Here is a 25421-nt window from a genome sequence, read left to right as displayed (position 1 = left end):
TCCTTATTAAAACATGAAGTTGAAGTTTGCAGGAACAAATTCAACTGCTGACCTCCTGTTGTGTTAGCATTAGCGTTAGCACTTTCAAATGACGCCTTGTTGTTTTTCTGATGAACGGACGGAAAAACGTGCTCTTACATGTGAGCGTTCTGCAAAGGGAGGGCCGGGCAGGGCCTCCATTGTTTTCAACAGATGGAAGTCATGGGGGGTGGGAAAGGGTGTGTTGGGGGGGGGGGGGGGGCACTGCTGCTGCTGCAGCTGAAGTGTGTTTCAACAACACGGTGACTTGCCTTTCATGTGGCGTCCAAGATGACAGGACACGCCCCGTTTGTTACATTTGTCTGCCAACAACCTCCACTTCCCACATCCTTTCACAATCCGTGCGTCCTTCCTTTTGTCCCCTTTCAATTGACACTCAAAAATCAACAAAACAAAAAATAGAGTAAAAAAAAGGTTCTTCATAACCGTATGAACTCTGCATTGGACAAGGTTTTCATGACACCATTTTTGATTGCCAATTGAAGACGAGAAGAGCCAATGATAAACCGATTCTTCGTCTTGACTTCTGTGATTTTGAATCGCCAGCTGTCTGATCCTGTTTCAGGGACAGTGACCTGCCTCTGACTGACTGCTAATCCACTTACGAGCGTCAGCGCCGGGCTCTTGCCCTTCTTTTTGCGCTGGAGCTTAACAAAAGCACAACGTCACCGTTAACGAGTCGTTATTGTGATGTTGGCTATTTAAGGCACGGGCACCAGGCAGGTGGTGTGAGGAGCCTCTTCAAATTGCTCGTTTTGCGGGCCTCAACATGCCCCATGATTAGTCAAGTACATTTACTGTATGACGATGTCATTCTTTCCTTTTTTTGGGCTCAAATGAAACTCCTCCAAAAAGTCAATCAGTTGCATGCTTTGCAAAGTGAGAATAAATTACCCCTTGTTTGTCCACCCTAACGGGATGCACGAAAAAGCCTCAGGAACCGATCAACTGAAGTCGGCCATTTTTGTGGAAGCAGCCAATTTAGACAAATTCACTTACTAGTGCCACAATGAAAAAAGTTAATACAAAAATTAAACCCTTTGCCCCGATACTCGTTTTTACCCATTGGCACGAAATTTGGTGGATATGTCTATCATAAGAAGACGCTTGGAATTCAGATGTATCTGTGGTTGGTGAAAGATTCTGGATTTGTAACTCTGTGGGTGGAGGTTGGTGTTGGATCTCACTTTGCGGCATCTTTCCTTCCTTTGATCCTTCCTCTGGTCACCTGACAACTTCGCAACTCTGGCGCGACTCTGAAGTATCCGACTAAGGTGAAGGGTCTTGGATTTATAACAGGTTCCAGGTGAATTAAAGGGCATAAACACACACACAGACAAAAGAGAGCGATGATGATGACATGATGAATGCTGCCGAATGAATAATACTGAGCTCTCAGAAGAAAAAATAAAAATGAAATACAATAACAAGACACATGAAAACGTCTCATGGACCCATGCATGAATTTATACAGTAAGTTGACTATGTTGGTGGCCATTTTGTGCACTTTCCAGAGCTCGTACTTTGCCAAACTCCTACAAGGGAATTTGTCCAAATGAGCCACAATGAGAAAGAAGTTCCAAGTCAGATGGGCCGATTTGCCTGCGGCATTTAATGTGTCGAAATCGGATTAAAATGATGGACAATAGGTGTCATTTAATTGCTTGGCGATCAAGTGCCGTCCCCTCGTGTGAAAATACAATCGATACTTTAACAGGCGGACTGTTTTTTGGTCCGACTCTAGTCTGTAAACAGCAGCCACTTGCCAAGGGACGGCTTGACCAGTGGCTCATTTGCATGAGAAAGATCGACCTCCTCAAAACGGGCTGATGAAGAATCACCTGGGAACTGGTTTTGTGATTTTGAATTGAAAAAAGAAAAGTTCCTACTGAAATGCAATGTAGAAAGTAAAGAGAATGTACGCAGGTAGATTTTTTTTAGTGTGTGAATTTGAAACATCAGGCAACGAGAAACACAATGATTCACATTTTCTGGCAGTTGGGTTTAAATGGTTTGAGTCTCCCTTGGTGACTTTGCTTCTTTCTCTAAGGGTGGTCTGCGGGAAATACCAGGGGTTTAATCCCCTCTGCTTGCTGCATGAGTGTGTGCGTGTGTTTCTGCACGGCGGTGGATTTGTGTATTTATACGGTGTGTGAGAAAGATGTCAAGAAGTGTGCATGTGCAGTATGTTGAAGGTGATTATTGGCAGCCGTTTGTGTCTATTTGTGTTACATCTGATGGAGTAAACACTGCGATTATGTTCTCTGCTGGGAGAGAATTTGTGTGTGCTTTGTTGTGTGCAGGCTGAAGATGTGTGTATGTGCTACACAGTGATGACTCCTAACTACAGTACATTCTCATGTCCAACCAATCTAATAAAGGCATCAATGGCATCAAAACATTTGGTCCAACATGGATTCCATTTATTCTCTCCTGTTAACTCATTCAAACCCCAAAACATCTAAATACGTTTTTTGGAGCTCACAGAACACGCCAACCTCTAACGACTGCAGGGTGGCTATTCGCTCGTCACTTCAAGCTCTCGCGTACTGCCATGTGCACGCATCTGCAGACATCTTCCATTGGGTTTAAGTCTGGGTTTTGCTCAACACCCTAACCTGACCGAAGCCCTTTTCTTCTTTGCTGGTTTTGTCTTGCCGAGCAGCCCGAGAGGGAAAAAAAAAATGTGAATGCTTCTTTCATTTAAACATGAGAGACCAGCATTATTTGTGCTCCGCTTAGGATCTGTGCTTAGATACAATCTCATCTCTACGGTCCAGACCATTCCTTTGACTCAATTGCTTGCTTTGATATCCACTGTCAATTCTATGATTATGCACAGACAGTCACGTGCCTCGCCAGATCATGTCCGATCAATAGAACGGACCGCAGTATTCGCGGTAGTTTACTAAAGACGTGACTGTCCTGAAGTACTGCATCACCACCTTCTGGTAGATGAACAAACAAAATATGACGTGTTGAAAAGGCACAAAATCAGCAAATATGACACGGTAAAAGTGTAATGGAAAAGATGGGGGAGGTGAAGGGCAACGGATGCTGAGGGGGTACGCGCAGGCAGGAGGGATCAAGGAATGAATGAAATTAAAATAAGTGCGGCTGAGTGGGGTTAAGAACGGGGGGAGAGGTAGGATGAGATAGATAGAGGAGGGGCAGAAGAGATGGATAATAAGAGTACCCCCACCCCCTTTTGCTCCATGTGGAGAGGTTGGAGCTGCCTTGCCCCCTCCCCAGCCAACCCCCCCTTGTTCCCGAGAAGCTTTGTGATACTTTGCCCCGGCAGAAGGGAAGAGCGGCAGAGTGACGAGAGAGAGGAGAGGCAGTCGGGATCCAATTAGAGGACGGATCCAGTCTGACATTGAGGGGGGGGAAGAAGCGAAAGGATCCTGACGTTCCCAAGCGGGATTGCGCCTTGTGCATCCGCCTTGCGCATCGTAATGGCTCGGCACGCCGGGATCGGACGTCCGGAAGCCCTCTAAGCGGCCCCCGCAGCATCCCTGCCCGTTCGTCACCATGCCGTCGGTCTCCCTCAGCTTGCCCACAGTTTTGGCCGGTCCTGCTCGTACCTGGGTTTGCCTGTCCTGCATGTTCTGGGTGAGATCATGTTTCTGTCCTGGCTGTCGTCTTTCTGTTGTCTCGTGTGCATGGTCCGTGTACACAAGACAAGAATGAACAACTTTCTGGTGCCTTCCTTGACTACATGAACCATGTCCACAAGACATGACAACTTCCTTGTACCTTGGCTTGTTTTGTGTCCGTGGTCCGTGCCCACACAACAAGACAACTTTCTGGGACGGAACAACTTTCGGTTGTCTTGTGTACATGGTCAAATCATTCCTCGAGGAACTGATGAAGGACTTGAGAGTTTTTGGACGGATTTTGTAGCAGGCGTGAGACCTTTCTGCCTTCTTAGAGGTTTGGTACTCGTCTCAATCCAGACCCAGCTTCAGCTAGCCAAAAGGATCTGTTGGGTGGTCTGCTTGTCGGGGGTTGGGTGCAGGGTTAGCTCCCAGGCTGCGGGGGGCCTTGGCACTTTGACACATTGGAATTAGGGAGGTCTTCGAGGATGCTGGAGTTGCGAGAACGTACGGTCGGCACATTTTCTGTGTTGGATTGAATGTCTCTCGACATTTCCCCACTGCTTCGTGTCCCTTCTGTGTCCGGCTGGAGGTTGTTGGGACATGTGGCTATTTTTTTGCTCTCTCTTGTATAATGTAATCTGCTGCGCATTCCCGCGCTCATTGGGGGCTTGTTTTGTGCACTGATGGGTCCTCAGTTGCAATGTGCAAGCAAAAGTTCAGTGTTTGCTTGTCTGAAAAAGAACCGTGGTCCTGATTTCTAAAGTGGATGCAAGCCTCCTGTTATGTCTTGTATCTTCAATCAAAAATGTCCACGGGTCAGTGTGAGCTGACCCACTGCAGGTTTAACCCTCTATAGTCCCTTGTGTCACTGCGGGTTCAATATAATTAATCCTCCTGTTGTGTTGTGGGTCCAATTGACCCATTGAGGCATTTTTTTTTGTTATGAAACTTCTGCTTGTCTTAAGTTTACAAAATAGTTGATTTCACATATGGTTTGCAAGTTAGTCTTGACAGATGTTGGGATTTTTTGTTTGTTTTGTCTCAGGCACTTTAGGATCATTAAACATGACCCGGGTCAAATTGACCCATTAATATTATTGCAGCAAAACAAATGTAACAAGAGGGTTAACATTGAAGACAAAGAGTGCAAGGCAAGCAGATTTAAATATAATATCTACCCGGGTCAAACTGACCCAGGAACATTATTGCTGCTACTGCAAATAAAGATATAATGAAAAGAAGAGAATTACAAGCTCAGGAGAAGATAAGGAAAAAAGAGCTCAGGTCTTTTTGACCCGTGACATAAGGGGAAGGTTAGAAATGCTAAGAGTGCGTTTTTCTTCATTTCATCCATTACGAAAGAACATTCCTTGCTAAAAAAAAAATATATATATATAAAAGTAAACAGTTGCTCTGGAGCTGAACAGAGGATGAAAGAGGGGAATTCCTGAATAGACCATTGAGATCCATCTTTCCTCATTCAGCGCTGGTCCTTTGGGACGCGACTGCACACCGGTTCTTCACGAGCAGACTGGATAATCTTACAGAGCTCTTCATCAGTTAATTACCATTCTTTCCGAGGCGAGGTGAAAGCAGGGGGGTTGTAAAAGACCCCGCTCAACCCCCCCCCCCCCCCCCCCCAACCCGTCCCCCACCAGCATAGCTTCGGGTCACTGATTGACTGCATCACAGCACTGGAGAACAAAGCCGGCTCGTGTATTCGTAATGGGCTCAATATGAGTCTCGGTATTAATTGGCGGTCTGTTCTAATGGAGTTAATTGAATCGTTGGTCCAAGACACTCATTGAACGAATGGACTGTTCCTAATGTATGAACATCCTCTATATTAAGGTTTGTGGTTGTGTTATGGTTTACGGAAGAGTTCCGGTTCTATTTCGGTGACGTAGCCTGAGCTTATATATATACGTCGCGTCCGCTATTCACAAATGTACATATTTGTGTGGGTGTGTGTGTGTGTGTGTGTGTGTGTGTGTGGGGGGGGGGGGGGGTTCTCCCTGTGCAACCGATCCTCAGTTATTTGCTGGGAAACCACCATTTTCGTGCTCTTTTTGTAAAGCCCTATCATGCCACAAGGTGGTGACAAAGACCAGGCTAAAATGAAAGTTGTAATTGGTGTCAAGAAAGTCAAGTCCAGTTTATTTGTATAGCCCTTAATAGCAAACAAGTTTTAAAGGTTTTCACAAGCCCACAGTTGATAAATATGAACAACATCCCCATTGTTTTGAGGTCGGGTCGTGTCTCATCCAGGGTAAACCACTACTCACAACCGCCCCCATTTTCTGCTCAACTAATAGTGAGTAGGCCGACGCTTTTTGCTACCGTGATTGGACTCAACACAAATAATCCCAAAACAACATCAATCAGAAATTAATCTATCATTATCATCTAACAACATAGCTCAGAAAAGAAAAGGCGTTTGTTCAATAACAGCGGGGACCAGCATGGATGTCAAACCACCCACAATGACCCCCCCACCCCCCGACCCCCACCCATCGGCCATTTTTAATCAACTGTTGCTCCTTTCACATGTTTGCTTTGGATGACTTGCATGAAAAATCCCAAACAACAAAAAGGGGAAGTTCAACCAGCGCTTGGTTGATTTATGAGAGGTGTTGAGCTTTGTGTAAGCCCCTCCCAGCCCTTTCGCTCGCCAAGAAGCTTTGGGCACGCTTGACTGGACACATTGGACTTAAACCTCCCATGGTCTTTTGGCATTTGCGCGATTTGGACCCGGTTCACTTTTCTCAATTTTTACGCTGCCTGATCCAAGGAGCTTGCGTTCACTTATGTACACTTAACTGCACACCCATTTGAATTCTTTTCATTCCTTTCTCTCGTGCATCGTGATCAAAATGTCTTTTTTTTTTTGGTCAACTTAGAGGACAAGTAAACTTCTGTCATATCTTAATAATTCTCCTGTTACGTTTATTTCTTTTTACAGCAAAAAAGTTCATGGGTCCGTGCGACCTGCTGCATGTTCGTTTATCAGATAAAAAGATGAATTGAAAACAATTACAAAAATACATGCTACGAAGTAGTTAGCTTTGTGTTTTACATTTATTATAAATGTTTTAAGGCTCTAAAACCCCTCACCGCACAGTTTTGTCATCGAGGCATTTGCATTTTTTCACATTTCTGTCTTGTTTAAACATTCTCAATGTTCAAACCTTCATAAATTTTATAAAATAGCTATTTGCATGCAAAATTGCACTAAAAAAAAATCTGTAAAAAGTGAACCGCATTCATAGCGAGCAAACACTGTATGCATAAAAGAAGACAATAATAAAAGCAAGTTACATTTGAACAATATTCACAATGGGTCATTTCTACCTGCAAAGTAACAGGAGGGTTTGTTTTAATATACTTTTTGTATTTTGTCATATTGACATTGATGGTAAGCCTTTTTCTCATTAGCAACGAAAACAAAGTTTAGACCATTCTTTTCTTGGCATTGGCAGGTCCATATTTTGTAAGGAGAATTGACCCAATATGTCTATTAAACCTTGTTTATACTAAATCATTTGTTTCGGGACAATAAACGTCAAACGTAAAAAAACAACAACTGAAGTACAAATACCTGAAAAATACAATCATAAATCCCATTGCCAGAAATATTTAATCCCATTGCTCCGTTTTTGTTTCATTGCCGCTTTGCAAACAACCTTGGACAGGCTCCAAAACTAACACATGAGGGGGGTTAGAGTGTCACGGCCCCTGACTGAGCGTGAGTATTTGGCGAGTTGGGAAGTAAAAAAAAGGGGGGGGGGGTTGCTGCTGTGAATCCATGCCAGCTTTTAAAACACGTGTTGCACGGATGCTTAAGGAAATAATTACAGGTTCAGTTGAGAGTTAAGATTCAGAGGTGCACTGTGCTTGACGTCGCTGTTGGAATTTCCTTCTTCCAAGCACTAAATCCACACAATCAAGAAAATGCCAGCGCCTTGTTCGTCTCCGTGCTGCTGATGGTCTGCGAAAAAGATGCTTTTTAAAAAAAATTTTTTAACTTATGGATGACTGGCTAATTTCCTCCCTGTGATCCATCTGACGGAGATGAAATGGATGTTGAGAGTGGAGATGTTGAGGGTGGGGGCCAGTAGGGAAGGAGTCGAGGCTGGAATGCCTGGGGTGCATTCCCCCCCCCCCCCCCCCCCCAAATGAATAGCAGGTGACTGTTCATTGTAAAGCCATTTGGACAGTGAGAACTGGAGAGGAGAAGAAAGAGGAGGAAGGCAAAGGTCTTTCGAGTGCCTGTGCGCTGAATTGTTGTCCCATTCCGCTTGTTGGGAGACACTTCCTTCTTAAGCTCCAAAGGGATTTCATGAAATTGGGCCATGGAAGTAGATTGTTTTGAATGAATTGAAAGCTTATTTTGATTTTGTTTTCCTCCAAAAGTCTTTGCAGTTTTGCCTGCTGAGTAATGCAATGAGTAGAAAATCGAACAAGACAGAAGCAGCGAGCCAGGCGGTGCTGGAGTTGGGAGTGGCAATGCACCCGTCGGAAGAATTTGAGTGAAAATAAGACATCTTCCGAGTCATCTCGAGATTGTCCAGTCATGAAAAACCTGGCCCAAGTCGTGAGATTGAAAAATGCATTTTCCAGGTCTTTGAAACGTCATTGAAAAGTAAAATTATTCTCAATCACCTTTGGGGGTTACACCAGGTCCCTAATTTTTGCTAACATTTGTGTTCTGGTCAACTCTAACGCCATGCTTGAGAAGTCCCCAGTTTCTGAAAGCACGATATTTTGGTGAAGGTTTGTTTTCTTTGGGCCCGAACATAACCCCTAGAATATCCCATCATTAAGAAAAATAAAATGAATAAATCTCGTCCCCAACAGCAGATCAACCGATTAACATGAAATTGAATCCATGTATATGACGACAGGATGCGTAAAAATGTCTCAAGGACCGATGTTCGAAATTAAACAGGAAGTCAGCCATTTTGGTTAAAAGTTGACACTTGAGGTGAATTGTGGGACGAAGGAAAACTGGTCCAAATGTGTCCCAATCAGAAGCAGGTGGCTTTGGCTTTAGCCATTGATGCTAGCTAGCTAGCTAGCTCCCTAGCAGGTAAACAAGCAACATGGGAGCTAGCTAGGGAGCTAGCTAGCATGCACCTGGGGCTAAAGCCAAACTGTGGCAGGGTTTTCACTTTCTGGACCTGGATTTGCCACCTCTGGAGTTCACTGTGAAAACAGTGGATGTGAGTTCTCAGTTATCACTTCTCATGAATTTCTTTGTAATTGTTTGTCGGACCAAAATTACAACAATTTCTCCAATCAGAAACGACTGACCTTTATTGATTGAGAAGCCAAAAAAGAAGGCAAACGATGGGGATGTTTCGGCCTGCCAACATAAAATCCACGTCTGTCATCTCTTGACGACAAGAGTGGGGGATGAAGAGAAAGAACAAAACGAGGTTGATGGAAGTCAAGCGGACAAGAAGGAGGGAAGTGAAAAACAGCACAAAAAGTCACTTGTGTTGAGTGGGAAGAAACCCCAGAAGGACACCAATGGAGACACGTCGCGGCCGCCTCCATCAAATGTCCATCCATGCATATGGTGTCCCATATGAGAGACGGCGGCACGCTAACTCGCTGATTAACCCAGTTGACTGGAGAGGCGGGGGTTCGAGAACAATGACACTGTCTGATTTGCACACACTGCTCATTATTATTGACTTTTTATTTTTTTACCTTGTCCAGACAGTCTGAAATATCCCAGACACGTTCATCTTTCTCATGCTTGCCTGTTGTCCGGCTGGTTCCAAACTTCCCAGCAATTCAATTCATAGCAAACAGAAATCACTTATCCTTCCCCTCCCTTTGCTTTAGCGTGTTATATTACAAAACAGGGTAGGTGAAGCTCCGATTTGTTTGTCTTTGGAGACCATTCCCCTCAAATCAAATCTGCGGGCAGCAATGGCAAACGCTCAAATAATAATCATAACCATCAAACACTGACATTATATCTTCCGCCCACATTAAGGCCAAGCTTGACACTTTTTTTGTCCAGAATCCTGGCTTCCGATTGGGGATCGTGTTGGTGAAAGTCCCGGTAGGTGTTTGTTGAAGTACAAGCCTGGCAATTTACTGAAAATGGCTGCTTCAAAACAAAATGGCTGACTTCCTGTTCAATTTCAGGCATGGCTCCAAGAGGCTTTTTCATGTGCCCTGTAAAGTGGAAATGTCCAACCAAGTTTGAGCCGATTAGCAAAACTGGTCTCTCGGAGCTCACTTTATTCATTTCTCATTTATTTATTTTTAATTAAACTGATCTGGCCTTCTACTGGCAATGTGGACACTTATTTAACATACAGTATATTTATCCAGGTAAGGCAACCGAGAACATTTGTAATGCCGACGTGGCTGCAGACAGCAGATGATGTCATGAATACAATGATTGCATGAATGTGTAATCCGTCGTAAGAGGGTGTGTGTGTGTGTGTGTGTGTGTGTGTGCTCTTACATCACCATGAGTCACACTTTTAAAGCCATTTGAGGGACGAGGAAGAGTTCTGCAGTAAAAGGAGAAAAACAGCCTCCGGGTTACCTTCGGCAGCTGGAATGCATCTTTTCAAAGTCCAATATGGAATTGTTGTAACAAATTTGGTGTGTCACAGCCCATTTTGGGACAATTTGCCATTAAAATCCCAAATATATTCCCGACATGAAAAAGTACATCACTTGGTTGACAAGCTAGTCATATATTATAAGGAATGAGTTAACGCGGTCCCTAGCATTATTCAAATGGAAAAAAAGATAAGTGGGAGTGGGCGTAAGTGTTTTCAGTATGAAAATGTCGTGTGTATGGACGTGCAACTGTTTCCATCTGTGTGTGTGTGTGTTTGCACATTTTCATCTTCTGTTTTTTCCCGTGTGCGCTAATGAATGCCAAGCGGGAGATTATGCATGCGTCGCTAGGGGAAGACTGTCTGTTCCCAGGAGCTGCTGTGCCTGAGAGCTCAGGGGTGGGGCGGCGGAGGGGGGTACGCGTGCACCCTGACCCTAGCTTCGGGGTCCCGTCTGCCCGCTTTAAACATTTCCTTCTTTTGTGGATTTTTTTGAACGCTTCAAGTTTTGAGGTCCAAAATGCAAATGCTGAAAACAAAAAGTCAGCAATGGTCAGTTTAGGAAGATAGGCAATAAGTTGCTTTTAAAGAACGAATGAATTCTCCGCTTCCCACCCCCATGCCTCCCCTGTCACACCCCCCCAAGCGACTCGCTGGCTACACCCCCCCCCCCCCAACAATAAACAACTCCTAGAGTGCCAGCTGCATCGCTAATGGTCGGAAACAATTACGCTCTGACAAAAGGAAACGTGGTGCGATATTGGCCAGCGCTTTATTTATTTGCATTTTCAGGTTAAATGTCTGAGACAGGATTGTAAGAGGACATGTAAACCCCTTCACCTCCACATTTAGGAGGATGACAAATGTGTAAAAAGGACATGTGCTTGACTGGTGCCTTCCCCCTGCCCCCCATAGTGTCCCTCTTACTGGGCATACCCGCTGTGTGGCTGACTGAAAAGATTTGGGAGATGTCAAGGAGGCGGAGAAATAGTCTCAAAGAATTTCAGGTTGATAAACGTTTTCTGAATTACGCTCATTATACGTTGTTGGCATCGATAGATGAACAAAGATGCGGTTGTGATACGGGGTTAGGGATAGGAACTCAACTCCACTCACTTGCCACCCCGAGGTGGCAAATCCAGGTCCAGAAAGTAAAAATCCTGCCACAGTTTGGTTTTAGCCCCTGATGCTAGCTGGCTAGCTTCCTAGCAGGTCAACCAGCACCATGGGAGCTAGCTAGCGAGCACCTGCGGCTAAAGCCAAACTGTGGCAGGGTTTTTACTTTCTGGACCTGGATTTGCCACCTCTGTTCCCAACAAGGAGCAGATTGGCCGACGATGTACAATTATTCACAAAAAATATATATTTTTACTGCCCCTGGTGGCCAAGGCACACACATCACAAAGAGCAGAACAATAACCATTTAAGTCAAGTAAAAAAGAAGAAGAAGTGGTTTCATTGTTTACATTCTATTTAATTTTGTCCTTAGTGCATGGTTCTGTGAAGTACAATATTATCAAGTGCTATTTATTTTTTGGGGATGGTTTTAATGAATTAACAGCATTTCCATTCATTCCAATGGCGTGAGATGATTAGCAAGTATTTTGAGTTAGGAGCATGGTGATGAAACAAATTCAACTCGTATTTCAAGGCACCACTGTAATTTCCTTTTTTGGGGTATTTTTTTATTCATAACTTTTCGCACTTTTACAGATAGGTACAGTTCACATGTGCAAAAATATGCACGTCATCATTAATCCCTCTGTAAAAAAAAAAAAACCATCTAAAAAAGAAAAGAGAAAAAAATACAACTTGAAACAATATAAAAATATGAGCATCATGAACATCAGCGAGTGACCGTACCATTGTTTTCAAATGATCCTAATTCAAAATTAAATTGGGCTTTTTGATTTTAATGTACATTAACCATTTTTCCCAACAAGTCTCAACCGTGATTCAGATTTACAAATGCTGTTAGTCCTTCCATTTTGTAAATGTCCATTATTATATCCCACCATGTTGACAAATTAGGGATATCCAGTGACAACCATTTTTTTGTTATAGTTTATTTGAGTGTGCGTGCAATCACCATTGTAATTTTATCCTTTTTACTCGTCTCAAGAAACATTCTTGTTGGTCATGCCAGGCCGAGACCTCCGGCGCGGCGCTGGGTAGCAAAAAGCGACGCGGGCGCATCCAGCACATGCACGGCTGCTATTTCAGCCCAACTCGATTAAGCTAATCACGTTAAGTAGCGATGGCCAGCAGGGAGGAATGAATGAAGGCTTGGCTGGAGCGCCGTTGCCATGCGCCTCACAAATGCAAACAAGTGAGCTGTCACAGCTTGAGGGACGCCAGCGCTAGTAGCATCATTTGATTGCTTCAAGCGTGGCTCTTTTTGCCAATCTTTTGTCAATAAACATGAATATCCGCTGCTACGTCAGCCTAAAAGGTTGAGGCACACTTTTGTGGTTCAATGTTTTCAAGAAAGACTCACTGTTATGGTGGGCGTGAGAGGTTAAGGGATGGTGAAACCAAATGTGGGAAAACACGGCAGGGAGACATCATGAAGAAGAAATTTATTGAAAACAGAGAAAGAGAGATGAGTAGACAATGACTGGATGCGACCTGACTGGACTGGATGACTTGGCAGTGACGTGGACGACTTGACTGCGAAGAAGACGGCTTGACTGAGACGTGGACGACTTGACAGTGATGTGGACTTGACAGACGAAGACGACTTAACTGAGACGAGGACGACTTGACTGTGACGAGGATGACTTGACTGAGACATGGATGGCTTGACTGACACGAGGACGACTTGACTGTGACGTGGACGACTTGACTGAGGCGAAAACGACTTAACTGAGACGAAGACAACTTAACTGTGACAAGGGCTTGGCGTGACGAGAATTACAGACTCCCACACATAACTTCGACAATGCTTCTACACCGACTGGACACAGACTAAATACACCAAGACTAATGAGACACACCTGGGGAAACACAATTGGCTGCGGGCACTGATTGGTCACACACATTGGGAAGGGAAGAAACACACAGGTGGACGTGGTTAGACATAACGAGACAAGAGAAAAAACCAGCAACACATGACAAACACCAACCACAGACAAAAAAACAACAAGATCACCCATAAAAAAACAAAAAGCAACCCCCACAGAACGGAAACATGACGCTCACAATATAACACAAGTTATGGATTGTTTTTTTGTAAGTGCTTTGCGATCCTTGTAGCGAGGATTAGCATTGTCCAATGTGTGAGGTTGTCCAATATGCCGAGATGGTGACATCACACTTGTAGCCTTGTCCAGCTTGCACACATTCTCGTTGGTTAATGGAAGCCACATGGACGCGTGGCCTCGCACTTCCTGCATTGAAAACATTTCCCATTTGAATCCGTGTATACATCTGCAGATGTTAGAAATTCAACAACGACGGTTCTCCGGGGCCGTCTTTTCTTACGACTCCTCGGTTAAGTCAGTCGCAGGCCACGAACAAGCATTCACACTCGCGTCATCAGTGACTTGCTCGTCATCATCTTTGGGTAGAACGTCATGAAAAATACAAAGCATTCAAAGAAAAACGAGGGATATTTCTTACTATAAAGATATTTCTTTGGATATTTAATCTTTGGACCGGGTCAATTTGACCCGCACCATAACAGGAGGGCTAATGAGCCAAACCGTGGAGGCAATGTGGGGACCAGCTGAACAAACAGACCAGAGAAATGATGTCACCTTTCCCTTTGGTCAGTCCTCAGCGGCAAAAGGCAAACACGCTTTGCGTTTCTTGAAAACATACCAAAAGAAACAGACAGTTGAGCCCCCCTAAAAAGTTTGACCTTTGTGTTATCTCCACAGCGTTGACGAGTGGCAAGCTTTTAACAACGCAGACAGAACAAAAAACATGCCGTTGTTAAATGTTAGAACGGAATTAAGGCTCGTCCAGTTGGACCAACCGCCTGCAAGAACACAACAAACTCAATAGTCATGAGTTACCGTGGCAAAAATCAAGCAAGTCGAGTCACCAGAAAAATTTAAGCAAGTTTGAGTCCAATCTTTACTTATAAGCAAATCAAAAGTCAAGACTTTTAATCTTGCTCATGACATTCATCCGAACCACTTTGCAATCTGTACTCGCGATAGTTAGCATTAGCTTCCTCCACACTCGGCATCGAAACACAATACTTGGTTGCCGGCTTTGCCCGCACTACACATGAAACAATTTTATTTCCGAAAATAAAACAAATGTCACATTATCTTGAAAATGTGTATGAATTCTTTAGTTTCAGTTACTGAAGAGGGTCTTCTGCCCAGATTTAGTTATAACTGTTTTAATTTTTTATTTCCTCCGTAGAACTTTTATCTGTGGATGTGTCTTTGGGAGTGATGTCGCAATTTCTGCCAAGTGTCTGTAATCAATGATGTTTTTAAAATCTTATCGTCATGGCCGGTGAACTCCAGGTGGGCTGTTTGTGGTACCGCCCCTTCAAGATAGTATAAGAATGTTGTGAGTCCGCTGTAACGACACACTTGCGAGAAGAATGCACCCATTTGTCTGTAAACTTGCTTGAGTCCGGAATATTCTGTAAGAATAAAACCTTCGTAGGAACTGTTCACCGATCTCCAGCCTGTATTCAGATAATCAACATTCTCACTACCCGAAAGAAAATGAACACGCGAAGAAAAATATTATTTTCTTCAACATTACCAAAATCCAGAATTTCAAATGTAAAACCAGCAAGATGTGTCCGGTCATGTAGTTCAACTCCAAATCATGAATACCAAGTCACAGTCCTAAAATTGGTGCCGGGGTTCGTCGGGGTTACGTTTCAGCACTGACACATCACCTGTTCCTTTTGTTTTTGCAGCCCGAAGAATTGGAAGCTGTTCATTCCCACACTTTCCGGGAGAAAACCTTCAAGAAGTCCAAGACCTGCAGCGTTTGCAAGCAGATCATCGTCCACGATGGACTTATCTGCAGAGGTCAGTCACCTGAGATCAGTCCCGGCGGTGTCTTTCCGGTTCAACCTTTCACCTTGATGCACAAAAACAGCCCACCACCTACAAAAAAGTCTTTCGGAGCACATCGCAAGTCAGTACTTTGGAATTTGCCTTTTCATTGAGGTCGTATTTTAAGGAACTCCTCCTCAGGAATTTATCGCATCGTCTTCAAATTTGGGGTCTTTCATCTAAAGATGGTCAAGATGAAAACCTATTGAAGTCTTTTCAATTCGCCGCATGCTGTTGCCGTGGCGATGCGCTGTTAACCAAGACAAATTATAATGTATTCGAAGGTCTAAACCTGGGCAGAAATTCTTGAAACTTTGCACGCACATCTGACCTGGCATAAAAATCCACAATTTGGAGATTTCTTAAGCAATTTTCAAAAAATGGCTCAATGGCGCTGACTACAAATTTTTAACAAAGCATTCCCTACAACTGTGAATCTTGCGAGGCATATGCAACTGGCCAAGAGCTGCAAACTAGTCTTTTGGAGTCATATGCTGAAGCCAGCAGGAAGTCCACAATTTGGACTGTCTTTTGGAAATTTTGCACCATTTTGGGCCTTTTGTAGAGGTCATATTTTGCTTCAAACTGAAGATGTTTAAGATAAAAGTTATATTTGTGTCGCTCACTGTTGCCGTGGCGATGTGCCGTTTGCAGAGAAAATTATTATTATATATATAAATAAAAAAAATAAAAATAAAATATATAAATATATATATAAATATATATTTAAAAAAATATATATATATATATATATATTTTTTTTTTTGTTTGTTTGAAGATAATTGCTGAAAACGTGGATTGACTGTCGTACTTAATTGTGTCGGATAAAGCATTCAACAAAAATAAACAACATGGATGCTGGAGCATGTGACCTTAGCTGGTCCCTGAGTCAACGTTTTCCTGATAATATCATGTTCGATGAACGCTATTTTGCAGGAAGTTAAGTGAAGTTCCATGAGAAACAATAATGTCAGCCACCTGCTCACTCGCGTCTGCTAAAAGATTGTGAAATAATCAAAACGATCAGCAAAATGGCACCAGGGTGGAAATGTCTGTTTTCACTCCGATAAGGCGGCTGGCGGAAGCGCGGCCTTGCTTGGTTTGGCTGGAAAAGTGGGAATGTGTTGGTGGTAGCGTTCATGAGCTGACCTGCGACGGTGCGACCCACGCAATCAGGAGCGTTTCCCGCTGGCTGGGATTGCTTCACTGCTTTCGTGTCACAAATTTGCTTTGAAAACGACAGAAATGTGCCGCCGTAGAATTCATTGCAACCAACGCGCATCTTTCGAATGATATTTTTCAGAGAGAGAAATATCACTTTTATAAAAACATAAATAACATACATTGGAAAAAAAGGAAGGGTGTCAAGTGATTAAAGTCTTTAATCCTAATGAATCGCATGACTTCAGGATTAATCGCAATTTTTATATCTGTTCTCAGTGTACAAATTTTTTTTTTTCCCCCCAAGTTTTCATACTTTTGTTAACTCTTTGACTGCCAGACGTTTTCAGAAAAGGGATGCCGCCAGTGCCAGCCGATTTAAGCATTTTGACTGATTTTCAAGGTCCACAGAAAATGTTCTGTTTGGACTATGGAAACACACGTACTACCAAATGAAAGATTGGACTTTCATCTTTCATCAGAAAAAAAGAGTTTGTTTCTACCTTATTCCGTTCTTTAGTAATCAACAATAGAAAATGGTTAGTTTGACCCAATTTCGCCCGTGTTGGACCAAAATACGGAGAAATCAAGCTTTTAGTGAAACGATATTATTTCATGCATTCTAGTGAATTTGACACTTCTTTTTGTCCATGAATGATGCCACAAACACCTAAATAGTGCTTTACTTCTATAAAACACTACCACCAAGAATGAAAAAGTGTTTTTTGATAGCAAAATACGTTTATTTACATTCAACAGTGTAACAATTTGACAACAATTTGGCAAACTATTTACAAATGTGTGCAACTGTGGTGCTATTTACAAATATGTGGATGTTTCAACGACAGTTTTTCTTTTTGTAACACTCTCCTGCGTGCAAAGAGACGTAACAGCATTTGCACAACAGATTGCCTCTTCGCGTGTGCCACTTTCTTGCAGGCCGTTTTTTTCCGGGGAATAGCAAGTATATACTGCAGTGTGTCATCACGTCTAATATCAGGATCATGCTACGGTTACGTTACGGTGGTGTTACGTCTCGCTTTCCCGTGTCCTTCAGTTGCTATACCGGGTTGGTCGGAGATGTTCTGATCCATTTTATCCACTCCATTCATGGTGGCATCGTAGTCCAGAAACAGTGTCTTCTCCGTGATCAGACTGTACCCGCTCCTCCGATGAATATGCATTGGACTCGGGGTACTCTTCATTGTCCGATCGAATGTCCGCTTGTGCAGCTCCGCGTTTTCCGGCCTTAGCAGCGCTAGCCGCGCTAGCCGCGCTTTGCCGATGAGGCTTACTACTTGTTCATAACAGTCACGCCAAAGCTTCCAACTTTGGCGTAGAGCTCGTTGTCATCTTCATCATCATCATCAATCTGCATTGGTCGATGCCAACTCTCCATCGCCCGATCGAATGTCCGATTGTGTAGAAGTACCCGGCCGGCTATTGTGCGCGTTTTCCGGCCTTAGCAGCGCTAGCCGCGCTAGCCGCGCGTAGCCGGTGAGGCTTACTACGTGATAGTAACAGGCCAAAGCTTCCAACTTTGGCGTAGAGCTCGTTGTCATCATCATCGTTGACATCAATGCGCTTTTTAGTATTGATTGATGCTTTCCGTCTTTGAAAAAAATGCTCAAGCGTGAGCTGCTTGTAACCGGTTGCTTGGTCTAGCCATTGTGGCTTGGATCAGCCATTGTCTCCTCAACACTCTAGCTCCGCCTCACGTCTTCTACTGACGCCCACGGTGGGCGGCCCATCCAACCTTGTGCAAAGAGAGTCATCGCTGCCCTCTAGGGGCCAAAACGAGTCTTTGACTAATCAGATCAGCCTGATTCTTTCAGCACAGCTGCCCAAGGCTTTCCTGCACCCGTTTTTGAAAAAAAAAAAAAAAAAACATAGGGGACGTCTTTTAACGTCCTCGGCGCCCTTCCCTAGGTTTATGCTAAACGTTTTATAACGTTTATGGCAGTCAAAGAGTTAACATAAAAGCTGAAAAAATGTTGAGTAGAAATATGGCTGCATCTTTTAGTCATTGATACAGTAATTTCATTATAATTCTTAAAATGGAGTTCAATTTAAAAATATGTACTGTACCGTAAAAAATGAACGTGATATTGATTTGTGTTGAGGTCACTTTTCTGCCACTAGATGGCATAATTGCATTTGTAAGACGTTGGTGACAGCTCATTGCATTTTTCTTTTCATATTTCTAATCTTTAACAATAACTTGTGAAATTAATCAAGCGTAAAAAAATAGTGGCATTAAAGGAACTTTAAATTAACTCCAAATGAACGCACTCATTTTGACACTCATAAAAAAAATTTATGTTAAGAGGTTTTATAAAATGTAATTGCAATACTGTACAAAATGGATGTGCGACTTTAAGGGGCGTGGCCTAGCGAGTGATGTCGATTAATTGACAACTTACTAACTATCAAATTAATCACTAACTATTTTAATAATCAAGTAATTGTTTTGAGTATTTTCTTCTTGTGTTTGAAATACATAAAAAATGTGCTTAATTAGTTTGCAGGGTGATTTTCATTTATTTATTCAATATATAATGTTTGGGGACCAGATGAAAATGTGCTCCTCGCACCGTGTGCTGCCGTTGTTTACCAACACGGTGCAGTCACATGGTCTCCCACACATGAGGCAGGCGTTTGGACTTGCCCCCGCCCGCCGGTTGCCAGGATACGAGGTGTGGGTTACTCTCACTCACAATCGGCGTGTTGACGCAGGCCAGCGCTTACAAAACCAGGAACTCCGTAATGAGGTATTTTGGGAGAGCTGGGCCTCCAGGGCAGGAAGTGGCTTTTATTTTTATTGACAGAGGTGCGGCTGTGGCGGCGGCGGCGGGTTCAATTTGTGTACGGGATGGATGAATAACGCTCGGTACACACTGCAGGAGTGTGTGTGGGGGGGTCGGGGGGTGTGTGCGTGTATAAGACATAGTGTAAGGTTTTCACAATGCTGTTGAGCTCATACAATTGCTATGTATGGAGATCCCTCTGAGACAAACACACACGCACACACTCACAATGTTTAAAAGATTAGAAAAGTTATGCGGAAAGGGGGCGGGGCGGCGGCAGGGGCGAGGGACGGTGTCACAGCAAGTGACTTTTGTTGCCATGACATTTTCTCATGTCAAATAAGTATGACGGCTCAATCACTCATGTTATGTGAGGGTGAGCCCGCCATCTATTGGCCATATGACCTCATTACAACCATTTCCACTCACAAGACACTTTATTCTTTTGTTTATTTGTATTTATTGATTACGATTATGATTATTTTCATTTGACCCATTTTGGGCTTTTTGATGGTTCTGACCAGGATATTTCAAAATTAGATTCCACCCACGGGTTAAATACGCCTGCAAGTTGCTTGACAAAGACATAAATGTCAGAGAGAAATATTCATTCCACATTCCTGTCTTGTGTTGCTTTGGAACACCAGCAACGGTCATGGGTCAATTGGACCCGTCGCATGTTTAATTACTGGCTCAATAATTTTTACAAACCACGTGAATAAAAACAGAGCGACAAAAAACAACAGTTAAGATCAAGTCCTGTAGTTGTGATGCCATCCACAAGATGGCGCCATAGTGGTTTAATTTGTCATGAGGCCCCAACATGAGCGTGGGGATGAAACCTGGCGTCCTTGTGCATCCCGACCGACCGACCGACCGCCTCGGAGCGAAGCAGCTGTTAAACACTTTGAAGAACATCAGCTGCACGAAGGTGGAGCTTTTTGACCCACAAGGATTTTTGCAGCTGGCGGCAGAATGATGAAACCCGCGGACAAAACAATCAATCACTTGCCTCCAAATTCTTAACAGTCTTGGCGGCCGAGTTGAAAGCGACATATTATAGCCAGCGCAGTTGACTTTTTAAAGGCTCGTGTTCAAATAGTTGGATGAAAGTAAGCAATTCAGTTTGCCGACTCTCATTCGAATGAGTGGAATCCGATGATGTGCGCGCGGATGGCGGACATTTTTACAACAAGCTTCACTTGCTGTACTTCATTCACTGGTTTATATAAAATTGGAAATATGTATTGTTGTAAAACAACATAATAAATGCAGGGGTGGCAAATCCAGGTCCAGGAAGCAAAAACCCTGCCGCCTTTTGGCTTTTGTCCCCGATGCTAGCTAGCTATCTCCCTAGCAGGTAAACGAACACCTTGGGAGCTAGCTAGGGAGCTAGCTAACTAGCACCTGAAAGTAGAAACCTTGCCACAGTTTGGCTTTAGCCCCTGATGCTAGCTAGCTATCTCCCTAGCAGGTAAACGAACACCTTGGGAGCTAGCTAGGGAGCTAGCTAACTAGCACCTGAAAGTAGAAACCTTGCCACAGTTTGGCTTTAGCCCCTGATGCTAGCTAGCTATCTCCCTAGCAGGTATACGAACACCTTGGGAGCCAGCTAGGGAGCTAGCTAACTAGCACCTGAAAGTAGAAACCTTGCCACAGTTTGGCTTTAGCCCCTGATGCTAGCTAGCTATCTCCCTAGCAGGTAAACGAACACCTTGGGAGCTAGCTAGGGAGCTAGCTAACTAGCACCTCAAAGTAGAAACCTTGCCACAGTTTGGCTTTAGCCCCTAATGCTAGCTAGCTATCTCCCTAGCAGGTAAACGAACACCTTGGGAGCTAGCTAGGGAGCTAGCTAACTAGCACCCGAAAGTAGAAACCTTGCCACAGTTTGGCTTTAGCCCCTGATGCTAGCTAGCTATCTCCCTAGCAGGTAAACGAACACCTTGGGAGCTAGCTAGGGAGCTAGCTAACTAGCACCTGAAAGTAGAAACCTTGCCACAGTTTGGCTTTAGCCCCTGATGCTAGCTAGCTATCTCCCTAGCAGGTAAACAAGCACCATGGGAGCTAGCTAGGGACCTAGCTAGCTAGCACCTGGGGCTAAAGCCAAACTGTGGCAGGGTTTTTACTTCCTGGACTTGTTTTTGCCACCTCTGAATACACGTGCACTGTATGTACGCGCACGTGTCCCGCGTCCACACGTTGGTGCTCACGTGTTGGCGCAGCTGAGAAAACGGACGGAAGAGGGATGGGAGGAAAGTAAGAGTGAAAGGAGAGGAAATTCTCCAGCCCTGCCCTGCGATTGTGTTGAGCCTTGGCCGTACGGGGAGGGGCTCGCCGGCCGGCCCCGCGGGAGGACACACTCAAGGACCAGGGGAAGGAAATGGACCAACTCGCCATCACATGTTCCTTCCTCTCACACTCACACACGCCTAAAAGTCATGGAACAAACACACCCTTGTTTCTCTTTTGGAGTTTTGAACGACGACAATATCGTTCATTTGTAATCGTTTACACTGCGCAGCATCGCCGCAATCCGAATAGTCCATCGCTGGCATCTTTGCAAATGAAATGCCAGTGGCAGGCGGTCTTGTTCACATTTCGCCAGAAACTTGAGTGACCCACGTCAAGTTTTGTTTAGCGGGCACAGACGCGTCGGGCAACATGCGCGCTCGTGCTGTCACTATTGAAGATTTTTAGAATCAATCTATTGATAATTCAATCGATTAATCGACGAATTGGATTTATTTTAATTTTGCATTAAAGTGTATTACAAAAGCATTTTTTTCCCTAATTACTTTATTTTGATTTTGATTTCTTAACCAGTGATTGGTGTATTTTGTACTTTGTATTCGTATAGTGATTAAAAAATGGAGGTTTGATGTACTATGTTACCGGTTCGGTCATTGTTTTCCAAAGTAAAAACAAATGTTTGCAAATAGTTGTCGATTCATTTGATAATCAATTACTTGTCGATGAATTGATTCATCCCCCCCCGTGGCACTTACCTGTCATACTTTGCAACCATTTTTGCACGGGCTGAAAGTCGCAGTTGCATAGCAACACATAAACACGGGTTAAATGAAAGCATGCGGCTGATAATGCTTCGCCGTGGGAACATGTCAACGTTCATCAAGCTGGATTGTATGCAGCGATGCCTCGACTCGCAACTCAACTCCTGTTTTTACAAAAAACAAAACAAAAACGTTTTTTTTTTTGCTGTGATTTGTAAGAAAAAAAATGAAGATACTCGCACAAGATGGCAGAAAACTCAACTCACTTGACAAGCAGCTTTTTGGCAGACTTCAAGATTTGCGCTTTTTGGAGTTTACTGTCAACTGCTAACAATCGCTTTATTGACAGCCAATCGAGTGCCAAATTCATCAACATCGATTCATTGTTTACCGACATTAGCTTCAAATGGTCCTTTCATTTCAAACCTCTCCACTGTAAATATTCTCCCATTTCTCTTGTCCTCCATTTAAGCAGACTTGATTATTTTCAAAATACGACATTTGTAAACGTCTGCTTTTACTTTGGAAAATATTGAAAACCAGTAAAGTGAATCATCATGAATTCATGTTATACCAATTTGAATGAATGTCCTGTTTTTCCATGAAGGGATGAAAACAAAAACAATCGAAAAACTGTTATTTGTGAGGCGAAACTGGAGCTTTTCTTTCTCTCCCGTCTTTTGGGGTGTGCGAGAACAAGAACACACTTTGGGGGAAAAAAAATGAAGCTCATTTGTAAGAAAACCTCTGCAAGTGTGTTTTGTTCCACAGCGATTGTGACATTTTGCTGTTTGTTCACAAGAACTTGGAAAGTCGGCTGTTGTTTTGCTTGGAGTTCACGGCGCTGCCCACTTTTGATGGCCTGTAATTAACAAGTCAAAAGAACTTTAACCCTGCGCGCGCGCGCACGCACGCACACACGCTTTGCGTATGTCTCACGAGTGCCGAAATAAGAACCAAATGTCGGATGATGTCATTGGATTGCTTTAGTTATGTTGCGGGTCAAATTGACCCATTTTCAAACTTGTAGTCGTTGGTATGAAATTTCTGTTTGCTTTACAGGAAGACATATTATGCTTTATTTCTACAATTTAAACGCCGTCAGATGTCTGTGACTTTGTTTTGTCAAAATACCCCAAAGATCAACACTTAAAGCCTGGTTTTATTTTATACACGGCCATTTTGTGACATTTATGTATGTGGTGCGTGGGCCACGCCAAACACAAATTCTCCGGCGTCCATAACGTTATTTATTCAGTATTAAAAGACAACCTGATAAATGATCCAAACTACTCATTAAAATTTATGAATTCCTCCTAACGGTTAAGACGTGCAATTGTTGGGACACGTTCACAAATTCATACGTACCTCACAAATGGCGACTGTCTGCTATTGTGCAAATGCAAAATGCTTGCCTCCATCTCATACAGTATCACAGATCCCTCTGGTGTATTGCAACAAGATCATGAGGCTCCCTCTAGTGGCATGTTGTAGTGATAGAAAAATCTCGTATATCCAAAAATGTGCGTCTTGAGAAAACATGTTGCAAATGATGACATTTCATTTGTAGCACAAAACAAAATCTGCAAATGATTCAAATACTCACAACAGTAAAAATATTAGATTTTCAAAATGAATTTCAGTGCGACCAAATAATATGAAACTAACCTTTCATTTGATGTCGTTTCTAATGCATATTTTCAGTTTGATGTGTTGCGATTTTGTGGCTGCTAAGAACCCGCAGCCAGCGCAAACCTCTGCCAATTGTACCGACACGACATATCAACAACTAAATGAAAAGTAAATGCGATGACACCGGCATGCAAAAATGTGCTTCGAGGCCGAACAAACCCGATCCTCCTCGTCTTTTCACTCTCGGCGTCCTTCGCGAAGGAAACGGACAATTTATGAGGCGCTGGCCCAGGTGCTCCTCTATTGACCCTCATTTGTAGAGCCGGCGGGGGGCGGGGGTGGGGGCGGGGTTTCCAGTGCGTTGGCTTCTGCCCTCTGTCACGTTTTGGGGTTTTTGCTCGATTTGTGCAGATTCACATTGTTATTGGTTGTTTTCAAGGAGAAGTCAAACGCCAGCTGTCGGATCTTCCAACATAGTTTCAGCATAAAGCTGCGAGGGTCGTCAGCGGATGCATGAGAAATGATTGACAACTCGGATTGGTTGTTTTTCTCAGGCACGGTGGTTTGTTGCAACTCAAATTACAGGCACAAGATGGCGCCTCCGAGGGCAATTGTTTTTCCTTCCCCACAGCAACTTTTAGTCCTAAAAAGTGTCTTGACAAATATGACACATGATTTTTGTGAAAATTGTGACAGTCTTTTCATTTTTTTAGGACGCTATGAAAAATTGTGCTTAATTCATCATCTCTCTCTTTTTTTCTCTTTTTCTCCCCTAGTGTGCCGAATTCCTTGCCACAAGAAATGCGAACCAAAGGTAAGAACGGCGCAGAAATCGGTCTGTCGTGTGCTCCTCGTTTTCTGTCTTATTGGAGATTTGATGCGCTGCAGAAACATTTGAAGAATTCTGCGCAGTAATGTGCGTTTACGTTGGAACAAGCTCTGGCGCTTATGGAGGGGGCCATTGCTCGCTCGCTCGCTCGCTTGATGCTGTTTGGGGGCAAAACCGAAATGTGGAAGCGGGGGCGAACACCCGCTTCGCTTACAGTAGACGTACAGTCGCTGTCGTTTGCTTTCAATTCAAATGCTTGCTGTACCCAAGCCCTCCCTCTTTTTTTACTTACAGGAAATGCCAGGGGTGCATTGCACTAAATGTGATGGGGAGGGAGGGAGGGGGGGGGGGGGGTCCCAAGGGGAGCCTTTGACCACGCAGGAAGGCGCAACATTAGAAACAATCCATTTGGAGTTTTCATTGAAATTGTCCAACATGAGTGCCATACTGGAAAGCAGAGGTGGGAAAGAGTGAGTCGCACCCAAGTGCAAGTGTGCAAGTCTTAAAGGTCCTGAAAAGTCAAGTCAGACATTTGCCTCTAAATACATTATACATGTTTCAAGGTAATTGCTGGCAAATGTGCTGACTAACTTCGATTTTTATAGAACAAATAATAACAAAAAACAGCGCTGTACTTTATTGATAATTGTCTAATTAAATAGAATGTAAATAATTCAACTGTTATGATTTCTTGTTGCAATCTAACTTAATGTGATTTGC

The 25421-nt window shown here is 43.5% G+C and overlaps 1 protein-coding gene across 13 annotated transcripts in view; it reads left to right on the top strand.

Annotated features, from left to right (window-relative positions):
- tns1b (tensin 1b) overlaps positions 1–25421 on the top strand; it is an 88805-nt gene that overhangs the window by 5819 nt on the left and 57565 nt on the right. For 10 of the 13 annotated variants that reach the window (XM_086091947.1, XM_086091946.1, XM_086091944.1 and 7 more), the window contains exons 1-3: positions 3375–3651; positions 15120–15234; positions 24649–24686. In XM_086091947.1, coding sequence (XP_085948073.1) covers positions 3571–3651; positions 15120–15234; positions 24649–24686 — 234 coding nt within the window. In that variant the 5' untranslated portion in view covers positions 3375–3570. Of the gene's footprint in view, positions 1–3373; positions 3652–15119; positions 15235–24648; positions 24687–25421 lie in introns of those variants that run through there. The other 3 variants (XM_086091949.1, XM_086091960.1, XM_086091950.1) reach the window with 3 other exon arrangements.

Source organism: Leptonotus elevatus, chromosome 12 (genome assembly GCF_054856555.1).
Source record: "Leptonotus elevatus isolate MCC_2025b chromosome 12, RoL_Lele_1.0, whole genome shotgun sequence".
Lineage (NCBI taxonomy): Eukaryota > Metazoa > Chordata > Actinopteri > Syngnathiformes > Syngnathidae > Leptonotus > Leptonotus elevatus.
The sequence above is the reverse complement of the archived record's forward strand: the minus strand, read 5'-3'. Positions and strand labels throughout refer to the sequence as shown.